The sequence below is a fragment of the Molossus molossus genome, unplaced genomic scaffold (genome assembly GCF_014108415.1).
Source record: "Molossus molossus isolate mMolMol1 unplaced genomic scaffold, mMolMol1.p scaffold_m16_p_11, whole genome shotgun sequence".
Classification (NCBI taxonomy): Eukaryota; Metazoa; Chordata; class Mammalia; order Chiroptera; family Molossidae; genus Molossus; species Molossus molossus.
This window is the reverse complement of record NW_023425346.1, coordinates 62,903,278-62,922,942: the sequence shown is the minus strand read 5'-3', so window position 1 is coordinate 62,922,942 and position 19,665 is coordinate 62,903,278. Positions and strand designations below refer to the sequence as shown.

Genomic DNA, 19,665 nt, shown 5'->3' with positions numbered 1-19,665 from the left:
ACAGTAAGTGACCCCAAGTAGAAGTAGACCCTAGCACATTTTTTGTACTTATATTTTTGTGTAGTGGTTAATTATTTTTTCTACTTAACTTTTGAAATTCAAAAATACATCATCATTTCATAGGGTGCTGCTGGCTTCCCTGGTGGTCGCGGTCTTCCTGGTCCCCCCGGTAGTAATGTAAGTACTTTGTCAATAGCTTTTTCACCACATTCCATAAAGAGAATTCATATATGCATGCCATGAGAAACCACCCACTGCTACATTTTTTGTATTCAATCCTATATAAAGTTATTTGAATGCAGGTAAAAGAGGAGAGAAATATTTAAATTTTTTTATTATGAAATACTGAAATTTCAAACATTTTTTCCTAGGGTAACCCAGGTCCCCCAGGCGCCAGTGGTGCTCCAGGCAAGGATGGACCCCCAGGCCCACCTGGTAACAGTGGAACTCCTGGCAGCCCTGGGATTTCAGGACCAAAAGGTGATGCTGGCCCACCGGGTGAGAAGGGATCACCTGGTGCTCAGGGCCCTCCGGTGAGTAGATTCGTTGCTCTAATAATTGACAGTACCATTTTATTTTAAATCATGAATTTAATAGAGGAAAACATCCTCACATGAAGAAGAACTGAGGTTTCATTATCTGTCACACAGGGAATTCCAGGCCCACTCGGAATTGCAGGGATTACTGGGGCGCGGGGTCTGGCAGGACCACCAGGCATGCCAGGTGCTAGAGGAAGTCCTGGCCCACAAGGCATTAAGGTGAGTATAGCTGTATTTTTACACTGATCTTATTCTTTTGGTAGCCTTGGGAGATCGCTTAGCCATAGCAAGTACATAATGAACAAGTTTTTCTGCAATCAATGAAAATTCTTGATATTTTCTCATTTTCAGGAAGCATGAATGTTGTTAAAAGGCTACAGAGCACAAAATCAGTGCACATCATAGACCAGCCTTGAACATAAGCACAAATAAACTGATATCAGAAAAATATCTTACCATCTCAAATGTTTCTGTTGGGAAATTTCTGAGCATTCTTCAGTTTGTTGACTGTAGGTCTCAAAGGGGGAAATAATGTCAGTTTATAGACCTCTGAAATGCTTTCATTGATAGCAGTTATTCATCAACACAATTCATTTTGTAATCCTGATTTTCTTTCACTGATATTACTTTCATGTCCTATTGATTAGTATCTTAAATATTTATTTAGCAAATGGGGAGATAAAATTTTGTTTAATTAAGGCTCATATTTTGATACTTCGAGCATCTCTTTAAACTTAAATGTTATATAATATTGTAGTAAAGATACAATATAAAATTTGAATGTATTCAATTTATGTGAACAAATCTAGTAAGAGTAGACTACTTAGGTAGAGCCAAATGTTCAATGTCACTTAATTGTAATGGTCACCATAAGCCTATAGTTTCATGATGGCTCATCATTATTTTTTCTGATAATAGCCATGTCTTTTATACATCTCAAATTAGAATTTATTCTGAATACGATAACCAGTATAATTACTCAACCCTTCTGTATCCAGGATCACTGGAAAAGTTAGAAAACAGAAAAAGTTTGTTTCTCCAAAGCTTTTACCTTATGGTAAAGACAGTTTTAGGAACAAATTCAATAAAAATTGATTGAAAAAAGTACCCACCCCCCAGGAAATAAAGACATCTGATAACATTATATTAATTTCTTTCTTAAGATTAAAAAATTTATTTTATTTTTTACACAGGGTGAAGCAGGGAAACCAGGACCTAGTGGTCTTAATGGAGAACGTGGTCCTCCTGGACCCCAAGGTCTTCCTGGTTTGGCTGGTACAGCTGGTGAACCTGGAAGAGATGTAAGTATTAGCTCTTAGGTAATATCCAATCAGCCAGGTAGTATTTGGCAACTTCTATAAGCAAAGGTCAAATTGGCCTTAATGGTTAAGAGTGTAAATATTGCAACATGCCAAATTTCTTCTATGTTTTTTAATAACAGATATTTTTTTCATTACAACTTAGAATAGCCTTAAATGTACATGTTCATTAATATTTTCTCAATGAATGATCATTCATGGAAAAGAATATGATCTCTAGCTAAACAAAAAAAGCAAGTTTGGGGTGGAGAGACCCCCTAAATGGGTAAAAATGCACTATATATTATCTGTGATTAGTCTTTCCTTAAATTTTAGATTTCTATTAGCAGTTTAAGTTACTGTTTGTCACATTTGTATTTATTATCTCTCTGTAAAGGATTCTTACTAGACATTTTTTCCTTAACCTTTTCTCCCTGTCTCATCCCATGAAATTTTAATACCACAGATATACTGCCTTTGGGCTTGTCACACTGTGAAGGGCCACACCCATTGTAATATCTACAAATTTCTACTCCCAAGAACCAGTTCTTATCATCTTTAGGGTGATATTGTTCCCATTGAGAAAGCGTGGCTTAAATTGTATTTGAATGGTTCCAAAGAGATTGATTTTATTTCTCCTTTTTTTTTGTTTTTCTTTAATCAGGGAAACCCTGGATCAGATGGTCTGCCAGGCCGTGATGGAACTCCTGGTACCAAGGTATAACAAACACATATACGATAGGCTTATGGAATTCAAACAATAGCAGCTGATCATATTTATTTTGGGTCCCACAGGGTGATCGTGGTGAAAATGGCTCTCCTGGTGCCCCGGGTTCTCCTGGACATCCAGGTCCACCTGGTCCTGTTGGTCCAGCGGGAAAGAGTGGTGATAGAGGAGAAACTGTGAGTTCCAATAAGCACCATATTTCTTTACTTGTCTGTTTTACCCAATGAAGAGATTAGTAGGTGGGAGATAGAATGTCACATCTGACAACCAAAAGATCTACTATTACTGTTCTACAGTTTTTATGCTAGTCATTCCATAAGCTACTGAAGTGTTAAAGCTATATGAGGAGTTTCTGGCAGTAGTCAATGAAGAATTCATTATTAAAATTCAAAATGGTATTAATCAGACCAAGCGAATATTTACCAGGTAAATGTAAGGCTGAATTAATTACTGTTTCTCAGCTTGTCTGTTTAGACCTCCTGGTAAAAAATATAAACAAAGAGCCCAGCTAGTATGTCTCGGTAATTTAGTGTCATCCCACGTCCCAAGAGGTCGATGGTTCAATTCCCAGTCAGAGCACATGCATGGGTTTTGGGCTCTATTCCAAGTAGTGGGGGAGCAAGAGGCAGCCAACCTATGTTCCTCTCTGATCGTTTTTCTATCTCTCTCTCCCTCTCCCTTCCTTTCTCTCTAAAAATCAATAAAAACATATTTTTTAAAAAGATAAACAGGGAAAGGACATTGAAGGAGAAAATGATACTAACTTTCGAAAATAGTAGGCATACTATTATTCCCTCACAGTGAAATTATTAACTTTTAAATCAAACAAAACTATATCAATAAATGAACAATTCCTTGTGTGTTTGTTTATTTTTCTATTAGGGCCCTGCTGGCCCTACTGGTGCCCCAGGTCCTGCTGGTGTTCGAGGCCCTGCTGTAAGTCATTTTTCTTTTTTTAACTCATTCTTCAGTGTAGGAAATATTCTATTTTCTGGTATATTTTGGGAAAAGGGAATGACAAAATACATAACTATGTAACAATTTAAACTTTCCTTCAATTATATAGAAAGCAATGCAGGACCCAAAAGTTCCTTGGGGCCAAGGACATACACATCAATTATTAGAGTTTCATGCAATTATTAGGCCAAAACCCAGTCAGTCTTTGGTGGGATATCAGATAATGGACTTAAATGGTATAAATTCTATTTTGCTTTTCAATGAATATGTGTGGATATAACCTTAATTTGAAATGTGTTTTTGTAAAGGGTCCCCAAGGCCCACGTGGTGACAAAGGTGAAACAGGTGAACGTGGTTCTAATGGCATCAAAGGACATCGAGGATTCCCTGGTAGCCCAGGTGCCCCAGGCTCTCCAGTAAGTGCATCCCTTCTGTTAGAAAATCCCCTTCAATGCATTTTAACTTATGATATAGGCAAATTTTTTACACCGATAGTAGAAAATGTTCATTTGTAAAAGTATATGCTAAAAAAGATGAGAAATGAATTTGAGGACTTACTCGAAATGGTGGCTGGCATGAGACAATGGGGAGATTAAAGGGAAAGGAAATTATATTTAATCGCAATCCCCATGTTTCTTGATCTGATCTGGAATGTACAGTTTCCTAACCTTTTTAAAGTCTTCACACATATTCACCCTTCCATTCTTTTCAGGGTCCTGCTGGTCACCAAGGGGCAATTGGTAGTCCAGGACCTGCAGGCCCCAGAGTAAGTATCACAGAAAGATATTGGAGGGTCCATTTTTTCACTGCTTGCACCGAAAGAAGATATTCTAGCATTGTGACATCATGATAATGTTTTAGGGACCTGTTGGACCTAGTGGACCCCCTGGCAAAGATGGAACCAGTGGACACCCAGGACCCATTGGACCACCAGGGCCTCGAGGAAACAGAGGTGAAAGAGGATCTGAGGTAAAACATCACTTGCAACCTTGCAATATTCTGAAACCGAGGTAGTCAACATAATGCAACCACCCAACGTGACTTAGAAAATTAACAATTTAAGACTTTCTCTACCACATTAAGACTTTCTCCACCACACTACAACAACAAGGAGAGAAAAACCCTTTTTATAGTTTGATCAGATAACTGTTGTATCAAAATAAAAACTCAGGCGTATTTAACCAAATAGACTCTGCCAGTGTTGTTCTCACACTAGGGTCTCACAACTATGATAAACATAATGATTTGCAAATACTGGGGTGGACAAAATTAAGTTTACAGATGTTTGTATGGAAAAAGGCATGCAGGTTATGATTTTAACAATAGTTTTGACTCTGTGTTTCATGTACTCACAACTGTAAACCTACTTTTGCTTACCTCTGTGTTTAATACATTCTGCTTTTCAAATAGCTTCCATGATTTCTGTTTTGCTACTAATACCTTCATTCCTAATAACTGTCTATCCTATACCTTTGGGGTAAGTGGAATAAAAATTATTACTCTCACAAGTTACACATGTGGCAATTAAAAGACAACTGCGCGATCAGCCCAAAGACACCGAGTTGACAACTCTGGAACCAGCATTCTAATGATGACATGACACAGGAGATGTCATATCAGATTAGAGTTGCTTATATCATTTATACAGAAGGTAGCACGATGGAGTAAAACATGTGCTCCAACACCACTGATTGTTACACAGTGAAACAATAAATTTCATGATAATAAATTGTAGTTATTATAAATTTATCATTTGATTATAAGACAACTCAAATAATACTTTATTCAAGTAATTATGATCACAAGGTATTAATTGTCTTTAACACATTTTCTTGGGCTAGCAACATATTCTTTCCGTGGAGACCAAACAAGTACAACTCAATAATGAATGTTCTTGTCCTTCCCAGGGCTCCCCAGGCCACCCAGGACAACCAGGCCCTCCTGGACCTCCTGGTGCCCCTGGTCCATGCTGTGGTGGTGGGGCTGTTGCCATCTCTGGTGCTGGAGGTGAAAAAGCTGGTGGTTTTGCCCCATATTATGGAGATGAACCAATGGATTTCAAAATCAACACTGAAGAGATTATGACTTCACTAAAATCAGTCAGTGGACAAGTAGAAAACCTCATTAGTCCTGATGGTTCTCGTAAAAACCCTGCTCGGAACTGTCGAGATCTGAAATTCTGCCATCCTGAACTCAAGAGTGGTATGTTGGGGAATCTTTCAGACTGGTGGCAATAAGACTACAGAGCAGTTAGGGAAGAGGACAATTTTACTGTGAATAGAAAATATTTTATAGCAGAAATAGTCCTTAAAGAATGTTAGTTGAATAGAAGCTACTTGACACTGTGAGAAGAAAACATGAACTTTGCGGGTGTACTCAAAATGTAACATGAAAACTTCAAAATATTCCAAATATAGGACAGTTTAAAGACAGCTTTGTAGAAATTTTAATGCAAATCATAGTTTCTGCATATTATCACAAATGCATTTGAGCAATAAAGCAACGTTTATCATTGTGTTGTCAGGATCAAATATATTTAATTTCATGTAGACAAAGTTTGCAATTTAATTATTGAAATAATGCAATTTAAATTGTGTAATAAATCAAATTAATAATTTTTAAAAATTAAATAAAAATTCCAGAATATAATATGGAAGTTAATATTATAATAGTGTAAGATTTTGTGTATATTGGGTTAATTCTTTCTGAAAGGCAAGATTATTTGGGGCTCTTAACTATCTTGACATGGAGCATTACCTTGGAGTCATTTATGGAAATTACTTAAAACATAGGAGAGTCATCAACCATAGAACTGTAAGTTTAGACTTATTGGCATAAATATAGATCAAAGAGCTTTCATTAAGCAAAACCACATTAAATAGGTAGTCATCTTTTTAAAAGAGAGATTTCAGTAAATATAACACACTAATGAAAAGGTCTTGGCTTAATATGTCTTCATTGTTCAATATCAAGATGCTATTTTTTACTTCAGTAGCTTCTAATGTTATAGCTAACTATTTTACTTCAATAACTTCAGTCTAAAAGTTTCTTTGTTATGCTATGCTGTAAACTATGAATACATAAAATACAAATGCATTAGCAGTCAACATGAATATCTTATCAGGCAAACAAAAAAAAATCATTCTGGTCCAAATTTCATTACTAGAGTCTATAACCAATTTCCACTGTCCTTTTTTGTGACTATTTAGGAGAATATTGGGTTGATCCTAACCAAGGTTGCAAGTTGGATGCTATTAAAGTATTTTGCAATATGGAAACTGGGGAAACATGCATAAATGCTAGTCCTTTGAGTATTCCACGTAAAAACTGGTGGATAGATTCCAGTGCTGAGAAGAAACATGTTTGGTTTGGAGAAACCATGGATGGTGGTTTTCAGGTAAGAAAGACTAAACCAATGTTTTTTTTTAATGAAATCATCCTTATCTACCTGACTTTCTTGATTCCTGCTAGTTGTTTATTGCAAAGCAAAGTTAGCTTATAATAAATAGAAGAGCTCAAATGATTTACATATTCAGATGACTACTTTTAAAACTTTTATCATTTGACTCTTAAGAACTAAGCTAAAATGAAGTATGCAATTACCTTTTTAAAAAATTCTCAAGACCTTTTCTACTCTAACATTTTGTTATACATACAATAAATACATGTTCATACAGTGACAGATGGTTAATAGATTTATCTTGGTAATCACATTGTAAGGTATATAGATGTAGAATCACTGTGTTATACATCTGAAACTAATATAATATGGTATGTTAACTATACTTTAATAAAAATTTATATATAATATATTCCTAATATATGAACAACTTATATTACAATGACCAAGCTATACTGCATGAATCCCTTGCATATAGTTGCAACTAAAATGCCTGATCAGTTTTATTTATTCTCTGATACAGTTTAGCTATGGCAATCCTGAACTTCCTGAAGATGTCCTTGATGTCCAGTTGGCATTCCTCCGACTTCTCTCCAGCCGGGCCTCCCAGAACATCACGTACCACTGCAAGAATAGCATTGCATACATGGATCATGCCAGTGGGAATGTAAAGAAAGCCCTGAGGCTGATGGGGTCAAATGAAGGTGAATTCAAGGCTGAAGGAAATAGTAAATTCACATACACAGTTCTGGAGGATGGTTGCACTGTAAGTAACAATACTTTTATAAGCATGGATCACAATGAGCTCAGCATTTCTACTTTAATCACACTATTTAGAACAGACATAAAATTAATGAGGGTGATCAAATGAAGGCATTTGGTGTGAGTTATGTAGAATATACTGATTCATTGCAGGAAATGTTAAATGCCACAAAAAAAATGAATATTTTCTCAACCACCAGGTAAAAAGCAGTGAAAATGAAAGCAATTGAAACTTAAATCAATAATATAAACTTTATCAGATAATTATATGGATGGTCATTATACATTTTGCATAACAGCCATCATATGAACACAATCTAAAATCTCTGCTTTCTTTTTAATTTGAAAGATTCACTTTAAATCTATTCTTTGTTATTATCTTTTATGAACAGAGGGAGAATTTACTTCTAATATTAGCAAATTTTATTGTGAAAGATCTTTCATTTCTTAGTAAATGAGCTTTTAGCAATGATCAGAACTGAGCTTCTGAGAATGAACTGGCTTACAGCAATCTCCGTGCTGGATTTCCTTGAAGACCTATAAGGCTTTTTGTAAACAATATGGGTTATCAACTGAGAGAATATAGGTGTGAAGCGGAGCAGAACTCATGTGTATGGAAGATAACATGGCAAGTTGGCAACTCCCTTTGAGCAATTTTGTTATTTTAAAACTTGATCCATCACAGCAAGTGTCTAAGCACAGTCATGCCACATAATGACATGTGTGGGTCAACAACCAACTGCATATACGGCAGTATTCCCATAATATTATAATGGAGCCAAAGAATTTCTATCACCCGGTGATATGGTAGCCATCATAAGGTCATAGCACAACACATTGCTCACATGTCTGTGGTTGTGCTGGTGCAAACAAACCTACTGCTCTGCCAGTTCTATCAGAGTATAGCACATGCAATAATGTACAGTCAGTACATAGTACTTGATAATGATAATAACAACTATGTTACTGGTTTATGCATTTAGTATACCTTACCTTTTATCATTATTTTGGGGTGTACTCTTTCTATTTCAAAAAAGATTTGCTGTAAAACAGTATGCCATGTTACACCAGCAACAGCCTCATACATTTCATGTTCACCTAATCTCTTGGTTACATTGTTTTCTCTTGTGCTTGATTTAACTTCCTATTGTTTTGTACAATAATATGCTGTACAGGCTAGTAGCCTTGGAACAATCAGTAAACTATACCATATAGCCTCAGTGTGTAGTAGGAGACAGGTTTATATACCAATTAGGTTTGTATAAGTGCACTCTAGGATGTTCACACAATGAAATCGCTTAATAACGCACTTCTTAGAAGGTATCCCCTTTGTTAATAAGCATATGCATGTAACTGTAATATCATGATTACTTACTTTTTTTTTTTTGCTCTTTTTTACAGAAACACACTGGGGAATGGGGCCAAACAGTCTTTGAATATCGAACACGCAAGGCTGTGAGACTACCTATTGTAGATATCGCACCCTATGATGTTGGTGGCCCTGATCAAGAATTTGGTGTGGACATTGGCCCTGTTTGCTTTTTATAAACCAAACTCTATCTAAAATCCCAGCCAAAAATTTCACAGTCCGTATGTGTTCCTCTTGTTCTAATCTTGTCAACCAGTACAAGTGACCAACTAAATTCCAGTTATTTATTTCCAAAATTTTTGGAAAAAGTATAATTTGACATAAAAGGATTTTTTTTTTCTGTTTCACCGAATACAGTTCAAATGCTTTTTGTTCTATTTTTTTAAACATTTCAATTTCAAAATGTCTCAATGGTGCTATAATAAATAAACTTCAACACTCTTACAATGACACTGAGTTACATTCTTTGAATCCTAGCCCATTTGTAGAGCAATGACTATGCTTACCATAAAACATAGCCTTTCTTTCTGAAATAGTCAAACATGAAATTTGAAAAGGCCTCCCTGTTTCAACTACCTCAACCTGGTCAGAAACACAGGTGAATTCTCTAAGTCCTAGAAGATGAAAACAATTGTATAATTATGAATTGGTAAAACTTAGGAATTTCATTGATTTATTTCCTAAAATATTTGTTTTAAAAAAGTAGAATATAGTGCAAGAATTTAAAAAATATTTAAAAATTCACAACTACTTTAATCTTCAACATCAACTGCTTTTAAAGGTGCTTTTCTCTTTTCTTTTCATTGCTAAAATTACCAAGATTACCAATATTTGGGAAGACTTTCAAGACACATGTTATGGTGCTAATGTACTTTCACTTTTAAAACTATAGGTCAGAACCGTTGCCTTTCATTCAAAAAACCAAATGCACACCATCTGTACATGTCTCCTGTCAAAAAGATTTATTGGCATGTCCCTTTAGCAGACTCTGTCCCTCCATCGTGTAAAAGTCAACAACAACAAAAAACAAATTGTGGGGATGATTCGTCACAATAACAAAGGGACTGTGTTGAAATTTAACTTTGTAAGCTTGTATGTGGTTGTTGATCTTTTTTTCTTACAGACACCCATAATAAAATATCATAATAAAACATCCCTGGTTTTTGTCACTTTTCATAGATATAACAAATGCATGTTTACACTCAGGAACTCTAGTGATTTTCTTGAAAAAATAACTCTTACTCTCTAGCTTAATAATGCAATGATCTTCAGAAATATGAGTGAATATAACCTATGGTCAGAACAGAGACCATGCCCAGTGGGGAATATTGCAGCTATTTAGATCATATTCTCTGGAACCCCTGAGGCATATCCAAAACAAAGGCGTACTATCTGAGTAAAAAAACCTGGAAATAGTAACATAGTAAATCAGGTTGACCCCAAGAGGACGTAATCAGGTAGGAAGATGCCATTAATTTTTAAGAATGAAAGTAGTATCAGCAAAACAGACATTAAGAATAACTGCAAGTTTAGGCCTTTTCTACCACCTTTGCACACCACCTCATTGCCGTCTTCAGCCAGCCCCATCTCCTTCATCAAGTTCTTATTTTTTTAGTTACTGTAAAGAAGCACAGTATGGCCTTGCACATTTAACTTTATAGTTTGAAATATGCTCACTGTATATGGTTTATAAAAACAGTATTTCAAAAATTTCATCAGTCAAATGTCAAAACTTTTAGTCGAATTATCCTCCAGGTTAGAGGCAATGAATGTTCACAGTTTCTCCTGCATCTTTCCAGAAATATTAAACATATTATATATTATATAAATATTTGAGAGAGACACACAGAGAGATAGAAAAGCAATTTGCGTTATGAGTTCTAATATTAAACATTTTCAAAGCCAGATCTCTTTGGTCAAGGCCTTTTCACGTCGCATCTCACTGACATTGGCTCTTCTGCCTGCCCTCACTTACACAGACCCTTATAATTACCTTGGGCCCAACTGAGTAAGTTAAGACAATATTCACACCTCAAGGTTAGTTGATTAGCGACCTTAATTCTTTCTTGACTTGTCCCATAACAGGTTCCAGTAGTTAAGATGTGAACATATTGAGGGGGATATTAGTCTGCCTACCTACACAAAGAAGAAAGGAGAATAAAAAGTCCATATTGGTGATGGTCAAGCAGTAGTCAGGGCGGCAGCAAACATATTTCTAAAGAAGCTTGGTTAATAGTGCCCAAGATGGCATCCAGGGTTCAGTTTTAAGATGGCTTCACCAGGCTGCTTCTGGGGTATAATTTTGAAGATGGCTCTGAATATCAGCGTTCTTTTCATTTCTGTTCATTTTATGAACCTGGGTTCTTGAGCTTTCTCTGAATTTCCTGAATGTCAAATAGAATCTACAAATTACATTTATATTTAAATCAGCCAAAGTTGTTTTATATTGTTTGCAACTAATAATTCGGACTAGGCCAACAATTAGTAATTACAGTGATTGCAGTGAGCATAAATCATGAAACTAAAAAGATAATGGGATCAAATATGTGTACTAGTTAAGGGTAAATGTAGAAAAACCCAATTTGGAGCCAGGGATGAGAATTTGACAGTCCATGGAAATAGGATTCATCATGTGTGATCACCTGTATTGTGTGCACTCTAAGTCAAAGCTTAAGACAATGAGTGGTTTCTGCTATACAATAGGACATACAAATTTCATGAGAAATTATAGAATTGCATGTGGGTATGACTGCCTTTTCTGTTTATGCACAGAAAGAAATGACAAGTTTAAATTCCTAACTTCTTTGTTCAAAGTGCAGAAGGAAAGCAATGGTCTTTCTCTGACTGAGCTAAAATAAAACCATGAATATACTTAAAATGTTTTTTACTCATCTCTTTATAAAGATTTGAGATGACAGAAAAACAAGTATAAATTTAATTCTGCAGATCACAGAACTTCAGCATAAATCTAAATGAATTTTTAAATTCTCTGCTTGATTGCTATATAATTGAGAAATGACAGGACCCCATTCATTTAAGTGGGGTTTACGAAAATGTCTCTTCAAACATTCCTACTTCATGTTGAATTTCTCTAGCTGTTTAAAATAAGACCCCTTATTCCCTGTCTGGTAATATTTCTGCTTTTCTTGAGATGCAAAATGCCTATAAGAAAAGACCGGTTCTCCTCATACTTTACTCCCACCACTGTTTATTGTCTCCAGGTTTATAACTAGAGTCAGATCCCTGAATGCTTTGAGGGGGTAACAATTTAAGGTCAATGTCGGGCTTACACATAAAAGAAAGGAAGGATTTAATTAATTTACATTGTCTAAAATCTGGGCAATATGTATGGAAGTGGCTTCTGAGGTGCTAGACAAATGAAAATTGTGCAATTCATATTACTTATCAACTTGTGGGTGAAAGAGAGAATTTTAGGAAGACTATAATTATTAAGGTTGGTTGACTGAACCAAGCCCCAGAGGCAGCCCAAACTAAATGGAGTTGAGTCATCACAAACTTCCTGGTGGGTAGAGAACCCAATTTAAATGCTTAAGGAGATAGAAATGTTGGAATGGTTTATCTTGTGTGACAACTACTCATCTTCTAACTATATGCTCCTGCTGGACCACCGAGGTCTCAGAAGTACATGGTGAAACATGTGCTAACACCTTTGGAAACCTCCTTTAAGGGTGTCTTTACTCCAGAGATGGAAATAGACTGAACTGAAATCATCTTCTTGGTTTCAGTGGAAATTACAGGATTTCAGTGAGCAGAGGCTAAAGGACATCTCTAGACTACCAAAGACAAAGTGAGAATCACATAAGAGACAGTAGGCTGGCATGGTAAAAAATAAGCTAACAAAAACCCACAAACAAACAAAACCCCACAAAACAACAATAATGACAAACACCTAACTTGGAAATATCTCTGGTGATGGCTAATTGATAAGGGGCCTAATAAAATGGGCTGCCTGTGACAACAGTACTTAGTTGTTTTTGTTGTTGTTGTTTTATAATAATGACAAGAAAATCCAGTACAGGTAAAAAGAGAGCTTAGCTGAGCAACTGCACAGGAAATAAGAATTCCACCTAGTTCTGAGATAGTTCATAGAGCCAGAACCTTGAAGGAAGAAGTTCAGTGCTTTGCAGGAAGTCCCCTGCAATAACAACATGACTAATGAACAATTAACATAAGCCAAGTACTGCCCTGCCAATTTGGCTCAGCAGTAGAGCATTGGCCTGCAGACCAATGAGTCATGGGTTCGATTCGGCCAAGGGCATGAACCTCTGTTGCGGTTTGTCTCCAGTCCTGGTTGGGGTCGTGAGGGAGGCAATCAATTGATGTGTCCCTCTCACATCGATGCTTCTCTCTCTCTTTCTTTCTCTCCCTTTTTCTCCCTCCCACTCTATCTGAAGATAAATAGAAAATATCCTCAGGTAAGGATTAAAAAAACAAAAAACATATGCCAAATATTGTTCTAGTCACTTTAAACATATTAATGTATTACTCACTTTAATCCTACAAGTGCTATTATCTTTACTAACCCAAAAGAAGAAAAATAAGTTAAAAGAGGTTAGGTAAATTGCTCAAGGACACCTAGCTAGTAAGAAGGAGGGCTAAGGTTTTAGCCCAATCTGATTTCAGAGCTAATAATCTATGCTGTGATGGTAAATAGCCAAAACTATTTATTATACTGTTTCTTCAAAATAAACTCAAATTACTGTGTTAGTGATACACCAGGAGAGAGAAAATGCACTTCTTAAAGAATAATTACTAAATTATCACCAATTCCTAGGGATTCAGAGTGTTTGTTACTCTTGAATTGGGATTTTGATTATTCCCTTCCAGGATAATCATAGCTAATTCATGTACCATAACTCACATAAATATGTATTTATTTAGTAACCCACTTAGTCATGAGATACTTATTGGAATTCTAATGTGTAGCAAGCACTGCAAAAATATGTTCTCCTAAGTGAATTTCCTCCCATTGCCAGGCCATTTCCTCTCTATATCTGTCATTGTTTTCTATCCAGTCATTAGAGTCTATTAGCCATTAGTCACTAGTCACTCTAACATCTCTCCTTGACATTCTCACCCAATTCCACAACATGAGTCATCACTTTAACTGAAGATCACTGATAAAATTACATCTGCATTTCATGAAACTAAAGACCCATACAGTTTATGGTCTGATTGAGACCCCTATGAAAGTTTTCAAGTAGAGTCATCTGCATCATAATAATGTTTTGGTTAACAATGAACCACATATATAATGGTAGTCCCTGTAAGATTATAATGGAGCTGAACAATTCCTACTGTCTACTGATATCATTGCTGAGTTGGTGGTTAGATACAAATCTGGAGGTCAGAGGAAATTTCCAGGTCAGGGAAATATATTTAGGGGTTTCAGCATTTGTATGCTTTTACATTCATGTAAGTAAATGTGATCGTCAAGTAATTGAGTATAGAAAGGAGAAAATGAATAAGGACTGAACTCTGGAGGTATTCAATCTTTATAGGTTGGTGAAATGAGGAGGAAGAAGCTAAGACAATGGAGAAGAAACAAACGGGAACAAGGAATGTGCAGTGACTTAGATGCCAAGGTAAAAAAAATAAAAAAGGTTTGTTGTTTAAATTTTAGAATTATAGGATATTAGGAGGATAAATAAGCTTACAGTTGATGTATTTCAAGGCCACTAATTACAGATTTGTTAAATGGAGGTCAAATAACATTATATGAGTCTTCCTCTGTCCTATAGATAACAAATAGTGATGTGATGAAACCCTCCAATTCACAGTCACATTATCATGTCATTATCTCTCTTGATGGAGAATTAAATACAACCCTTTTCACCTTGAACTTGCACTTGAACAAAAATTATTTCACTTTTGTGTTTGAAATAAAATTTATTTTATAAGTCTTGAGGATGAAATTTATAGTCATGAGAGCATATTTGGAAAATGCATACAAGAAGAAAAATTGATTTTCTCACTTCATTGGACATTTCCTTAAAGTCTTCTATGTATATTCTAACATAATTTTGACAATACTACACATGTAATTTTGTATGCTGCTTATTTTGTTTAAATGATGCTACTTTATTAAAAAGTACTTTTTTAGTTTGGTAATAAATAGGAAAAATATAAACTATTTTTTAAAGTAATGGCTTCAAAGTTAGAAATCATATCAAAGCTAACTTACTTTTATCTAGTTTACATCAAAATTTTACTTGTCTGGGCTCTATCGTAAAAGAATGTGCTTATTTTTAAGAGTGAGTCATAAGCTGTGAAAAATATTTTTCTTTCAGACATAACTCTCCATTTAGTAATAACTCACAAAGTAAATTTGACACAATATTGGTAAAAACATTCTATAGGACAGGGCATAAATGAACTCTCTTCCCAATTCTTCATGTTCCCCAGTCTGCCACACCTAAGGTTTTCAGAAATCTTATAATCACTTGTTAAGTCAATGCCATAGAGGAAAAAAAATATCATCCATAGCCAATATTTTTCTAAGCAAATTTTTCTGTGATGATATTTTTGCTCCTTTTTCTTATGTCTCTAAACTTTGTTCAAAAACATATTTTTCTTTAAATTCCTAAGTGTTTTTACTAAAATGCATGGAATTACTTGGCAATTTTTAACCTATCTGACATGATTCTTGTTAACAGAAATCTTTCTACCCTTAATGGTCCATAAAATTTATAAATATGAATTAGTATATTTTACACCAATTTAGTGATGATGTGAAAGCAATAATATGCTTATCTCAGTCTTGCAAATGAGATATTTCATAATTAAATAGATGGGAATGAAAATAACAAGATTTAAGCTCTGTCTTAGATTAGGTTCTCTGCAAACAGACTATAAGATGGAGACTTAGGTGTAGAAGATTCATTGGAAAGTTTTCTCAGGAGATACATAAAGGTAGTTTGGATAAAGGTAGTTTGGATGGAAGAGAAGTCGACCCACATGCAACTGACACTAAGGTTTCAGGCAATCCATTAAGAAACTCTGGAACTGAGATGGCCCTTCAGTGTTGTTATGATTCATGGGGGGGTGGGGGGCAGAACTGAAATGGTTCTTTGGAGTTGTTATAGTTAACTGTGAGCCAGAACCTGGACGGAATGGGGATTACTGTCAGTAAGGCAGTATTAGTGTCGGAAGGCAATTCTCAATGAGGGGCATAACTGTGAGTCCACAGTAACAGATATTCCCAGGGACTGATGGGCCAATGGTTTAACTTTGAAGAGAAAATGTGGGTGAAGTAACACATTATCTAGTAAAAGCTCCTACTCCATGCTCAGCACTCTGCTAAACACTATGGGGAAATATATAATACATGAGTGCCACTGTTTTTTTTAAATATTATTATTCTTTTTTAATTTTTTTTCTTTATTGATTTTAGAGAGAGAGAAAGGGAGAGAGAGAGAGAGATAGAAACATCGATGAAAGATGAAAGATAACTTCAATTGGCTTGCCTCCTGCATGCCCCCCACTGAGGATTTGACCACAGCCTAGGCATGTGCCCTGACTGGGAATCCAACCAGTGTCCTCTTGGTGCATGGGTCAAAGCTCAATCACTGAGCCACACCGGCCAGGTTGAGTGCTACTCTTTAGTGCTAATTCAGGATGATGAACAATTAAGTGCTAAATTATGCTGAGCCAACCATAAGAGATATAGATAGTAGGTCAGAAGAAGAATTGGCCAGTGATAATTTTATTGTTAGGACAGTCTTCTTCAAGAAGATAAAACTTGAGTTGTGCAATGAAGAAGTGTTGATATTTAGGTACGTGGTGGAGAAGAGGAAAGTCATTTCTGACTAAGAAACAAAAGAAAGAAACAACAGAAGCAGACATGATTATTCCATGCCCATGGAACAGCAAAAATTCAGGCTACCGAAATTTATTCATTTCAGTTCGGCAGCATTATTGAACAATTGTTAAATGCAAGGCTCAGAATCAAATAAGTGCTCAAGAAGATTCAAGGAGCGTGAGATACCATAAAATGTAGAAAATAACATATCACAAGACTCAACATAATAAGTTTCATTACAGAGATATGAGATACTAGAGAGGCACAAGGAAGGAACAATCATATCCACTTGGAGGTCCTCAAGAAAGGCTACATGAGAAAGGTGGCATTTGAGGCAGACTTTAAGTAAAAGAATTTTTTCAAGGACAGAATAGAAGTCCACGGAAAATGCTGTAAGGAAAGAGGTGCAGAGTTATGCAGTATATTTGGCAGTTTAAATTAGCCCAGTTTCAAATAGAGCATGATTTCACATGATGGTGTGTGAAATGAGGCTTGAGGTATAGTCTGGTACAAAGAACTTAAAATAGCAAGATGACAAGGTTTTTTTTGTTTTTGTTGTTTTTTAAATCTTCTTCTCAATGTAGAGCCATATAAAGATTTTACATCATGGAATACTGCTGCTTGAGGAGAGTTCAAGGTCAAGGGAAGTGTGGGGAGACAGGATAAGATTTACAGGCAACCAAGAGATACTTACTGTGGAAAGAAAGAAGGATGAATCTACATTTTAGGGAAGAAGGAAATAAGACTGAAGAACCTTGGCAAGGGATCAAAGCACTTTTTTTTTTTTCAAAGACTAGACTAAAGAAAGAGTCACGGAGTGTAGACATACTTGCTGGGAAAAATTAGATTAAGAGGGGAAAATGAGGACAGCAAAAGGAGGACATCAAAAGTCATGCAAAAGGCGATTCTGTTTCATAAGGACTAAGTGGAAAGTTACTCAAGTCCAGTCTTACTCACAGCTTTCTACGTGGCAGTTCAACACAACAGTGATTTATTTGGAAGAATGGTTGAACATGATAAAATGTGTGACTGATTGGAGAATACTAGGTCAGGGGCGGCTAAAGTAGATTTGGAAATTATTTTTATACAGATGGTCGATGAAGTCATCTGGCTCCAGATGAAATCATTAGGGAGCAAAACTTCCAAAGGAAAGGGAAAAAGGACAGCATGATTTGTATGTGGTGGGAGGGAGGCTGTGAAGGAAGCATCATTGCAAGTCTGATTTGGCATCCTAGCTTTTAACAGCTGAAGAAAAGGAGGATTCAATTTTTAGGGCTAAGGTTGTGATTAATTCAAGGACTATGAGCACAGAGAGAAACTTAACAGAAAGAAGGTATCATTTGTGCTAGTAATAAAAAATGATCTGGGTCTGGTTTTTAAATGCCGTCTGGAATTTAAGCCACCTGTCTTCAGTGGAGTGAGCAAAGGCACAGATTTGAGGGAATGAAGGTAATCACTGCCTGTAAGACCCCGCAGAGCACAGCTTTATGCTCGGAAACATGTCAGATGTCTCAGAGGAGTTTGGGCTGCAGCTTCCTTTTTGAATCTTTAGGGCTTACATTTTGACTACAGATGTCTTCAATTTCTGTTGCTTTTTTTTTTTTTTCATTAAAGTGGCTAGCAATTGTGATCATTTCATATCTCCAGCTGCCTTTCATTAAAAGACCTATCTTGTAACAGTTTCAACTGCTGGGAAAATTGTTCACATAAACATTGCAGTTCCATCTTCCTCTATTTACTACCATTTGAATCCACATTTTCCCCACATATATGCAGACCAACTTCTAATAGTATTGATGGCATTTAACCATAATTGCTTATTTGCATAAGCCTTTGGTATGCACTCCTTAAACTGTGGTGAATCATATTGTTGGATACAAATAAATGCACTCTTTAGGTTTTTGTTTTGTTTTGTTTTGTTTTACTTATAAGGTAGTCAAGTGGTATAACATTATTATGAATTAAATCATTTGAGGTATTTGTTGATGGCATCAAAATAAAATCCAGCAGATAATTATAAATATATATTATATAAAATTTTGCTAAATTTTATCTTTAGGGTTCTCTATTATAACAGTCTCTCTGATATCTTTGCCTAGATTGGTTTTCAACCAGAATTTTTATCTTTTTTTTTAAAACTCTCTTCTTCACTTGACCTTAGCCAAAAGGCCAAGAGGTGATCTTCTGTTGGTCTTCTTGAATTTAGTCATGAAAGCACAAAAATGAAAATATGAACTGTATTATAGCTTTTGAGGTGGCTTCAAGCTCTCTTTCCCAAAGTTTATGGTTACCTTTAACAACCAAACCTCAGGATTCTATAAGTAACAAGTAGTATTCCTAGTAATAGAATAGAACTTTCCTCTGTATTTTCTCCTTAAACATCGGGGTTCCCCAGTGATCTGTCCTTGCTCACCACTCCCCTTTTGCATCCTTCCTGAGTGATCCCATTCTTCCTCAAAGCTCTAAATCCTCAATGTGATGGCCCAACCTATCTCCAGGTGGATGCTCCTCCAACACATCACATACATCCTCAGCCTGTCCCCTTCTCTATTCTTCATCTTTGTAAACGCCATCATCTTCCATCCAGCTACCCAAGCCAGAAACTTAAGAATAATCTTAAATTTCTTGCTGCCTCACCCCCTCATTCTTTTATCAGAGTCTGGTGATTCTATTTCTAAAACATCTACTCAGCCCATCTCTCTTTCTCCATCCTCAGTGACTTATTTCCCGTTAAATTTTTCCAACATTGTTCTAGCTCATCTCTGTTTTCAGTCTCACATTAAAAATTCTC

The 19,665-nt window shown here is 35.8% G+C and overlaps 1 protein-coding gene across 1 annotated transcript in view; it reads left to right on the top strand.

Annotated features, from left to right (window-relative positions):
• The window catches only part of COL3A1 (collagen type III alpha 1 chain), a 40,876-nt gene extending 30,673 nt beyond the window's left edge, over window positions 1–10,203 (top strand). Inside the window, exons 38-51 of the mRNA XM_036254756.1 lie at window positions 124–177; window positions 372–533; window positions 651–758; window positions 1,733–1,840; window positions 2,502–2,555; window positions 2,633–2,740; window positions 3,447–3,500; window positions 3,830–3,937; window positions 4,234–4,287; window positions 4,383–4,490; window positions 5,429–5,723; window positions 6,731–6,918; window positions 7,445–7,687; window positions 9,085–10,203. Coding sequence (XP_036110649.1) covers window positions 124–177; window positions 372–533; window positions 651–758; window positions 1,733–1,840; window positions 2,502–2,555; window positions 2,633–2,740; window positions 3,447–3,500; window positions 3,830–3,937; window positions 4,234–4,287; window positions 4,383–4,490; window positions 5,429–5,723; window positions 6,731–6,918; window positions 7,445–7,687; window positions 9,085–9,231 — 1,791 coding nt within the window. The 3' untranslated portion in view covers window positions 9,232–10,203. The remainder of the gene's footprint in view (window positions 1–123; window positions 178–371; window positions 534–650; window positions 759–1,732; window positions 1,841–2,501; window positions 2,556–2,632; window positions 2,741–3,446; window positions 3,501–3,829; window positions 3,938–4,233; window positions 4,288–4,382; window positions 4,491–5,428; window positions 5,724–6,730; window positions 6,919–7,444; window positions 7,688–9,084) is intronic.
• The last annotated feature ends 9,462 nt before the right edge of the window (window positions 10,204–19,665 follow it).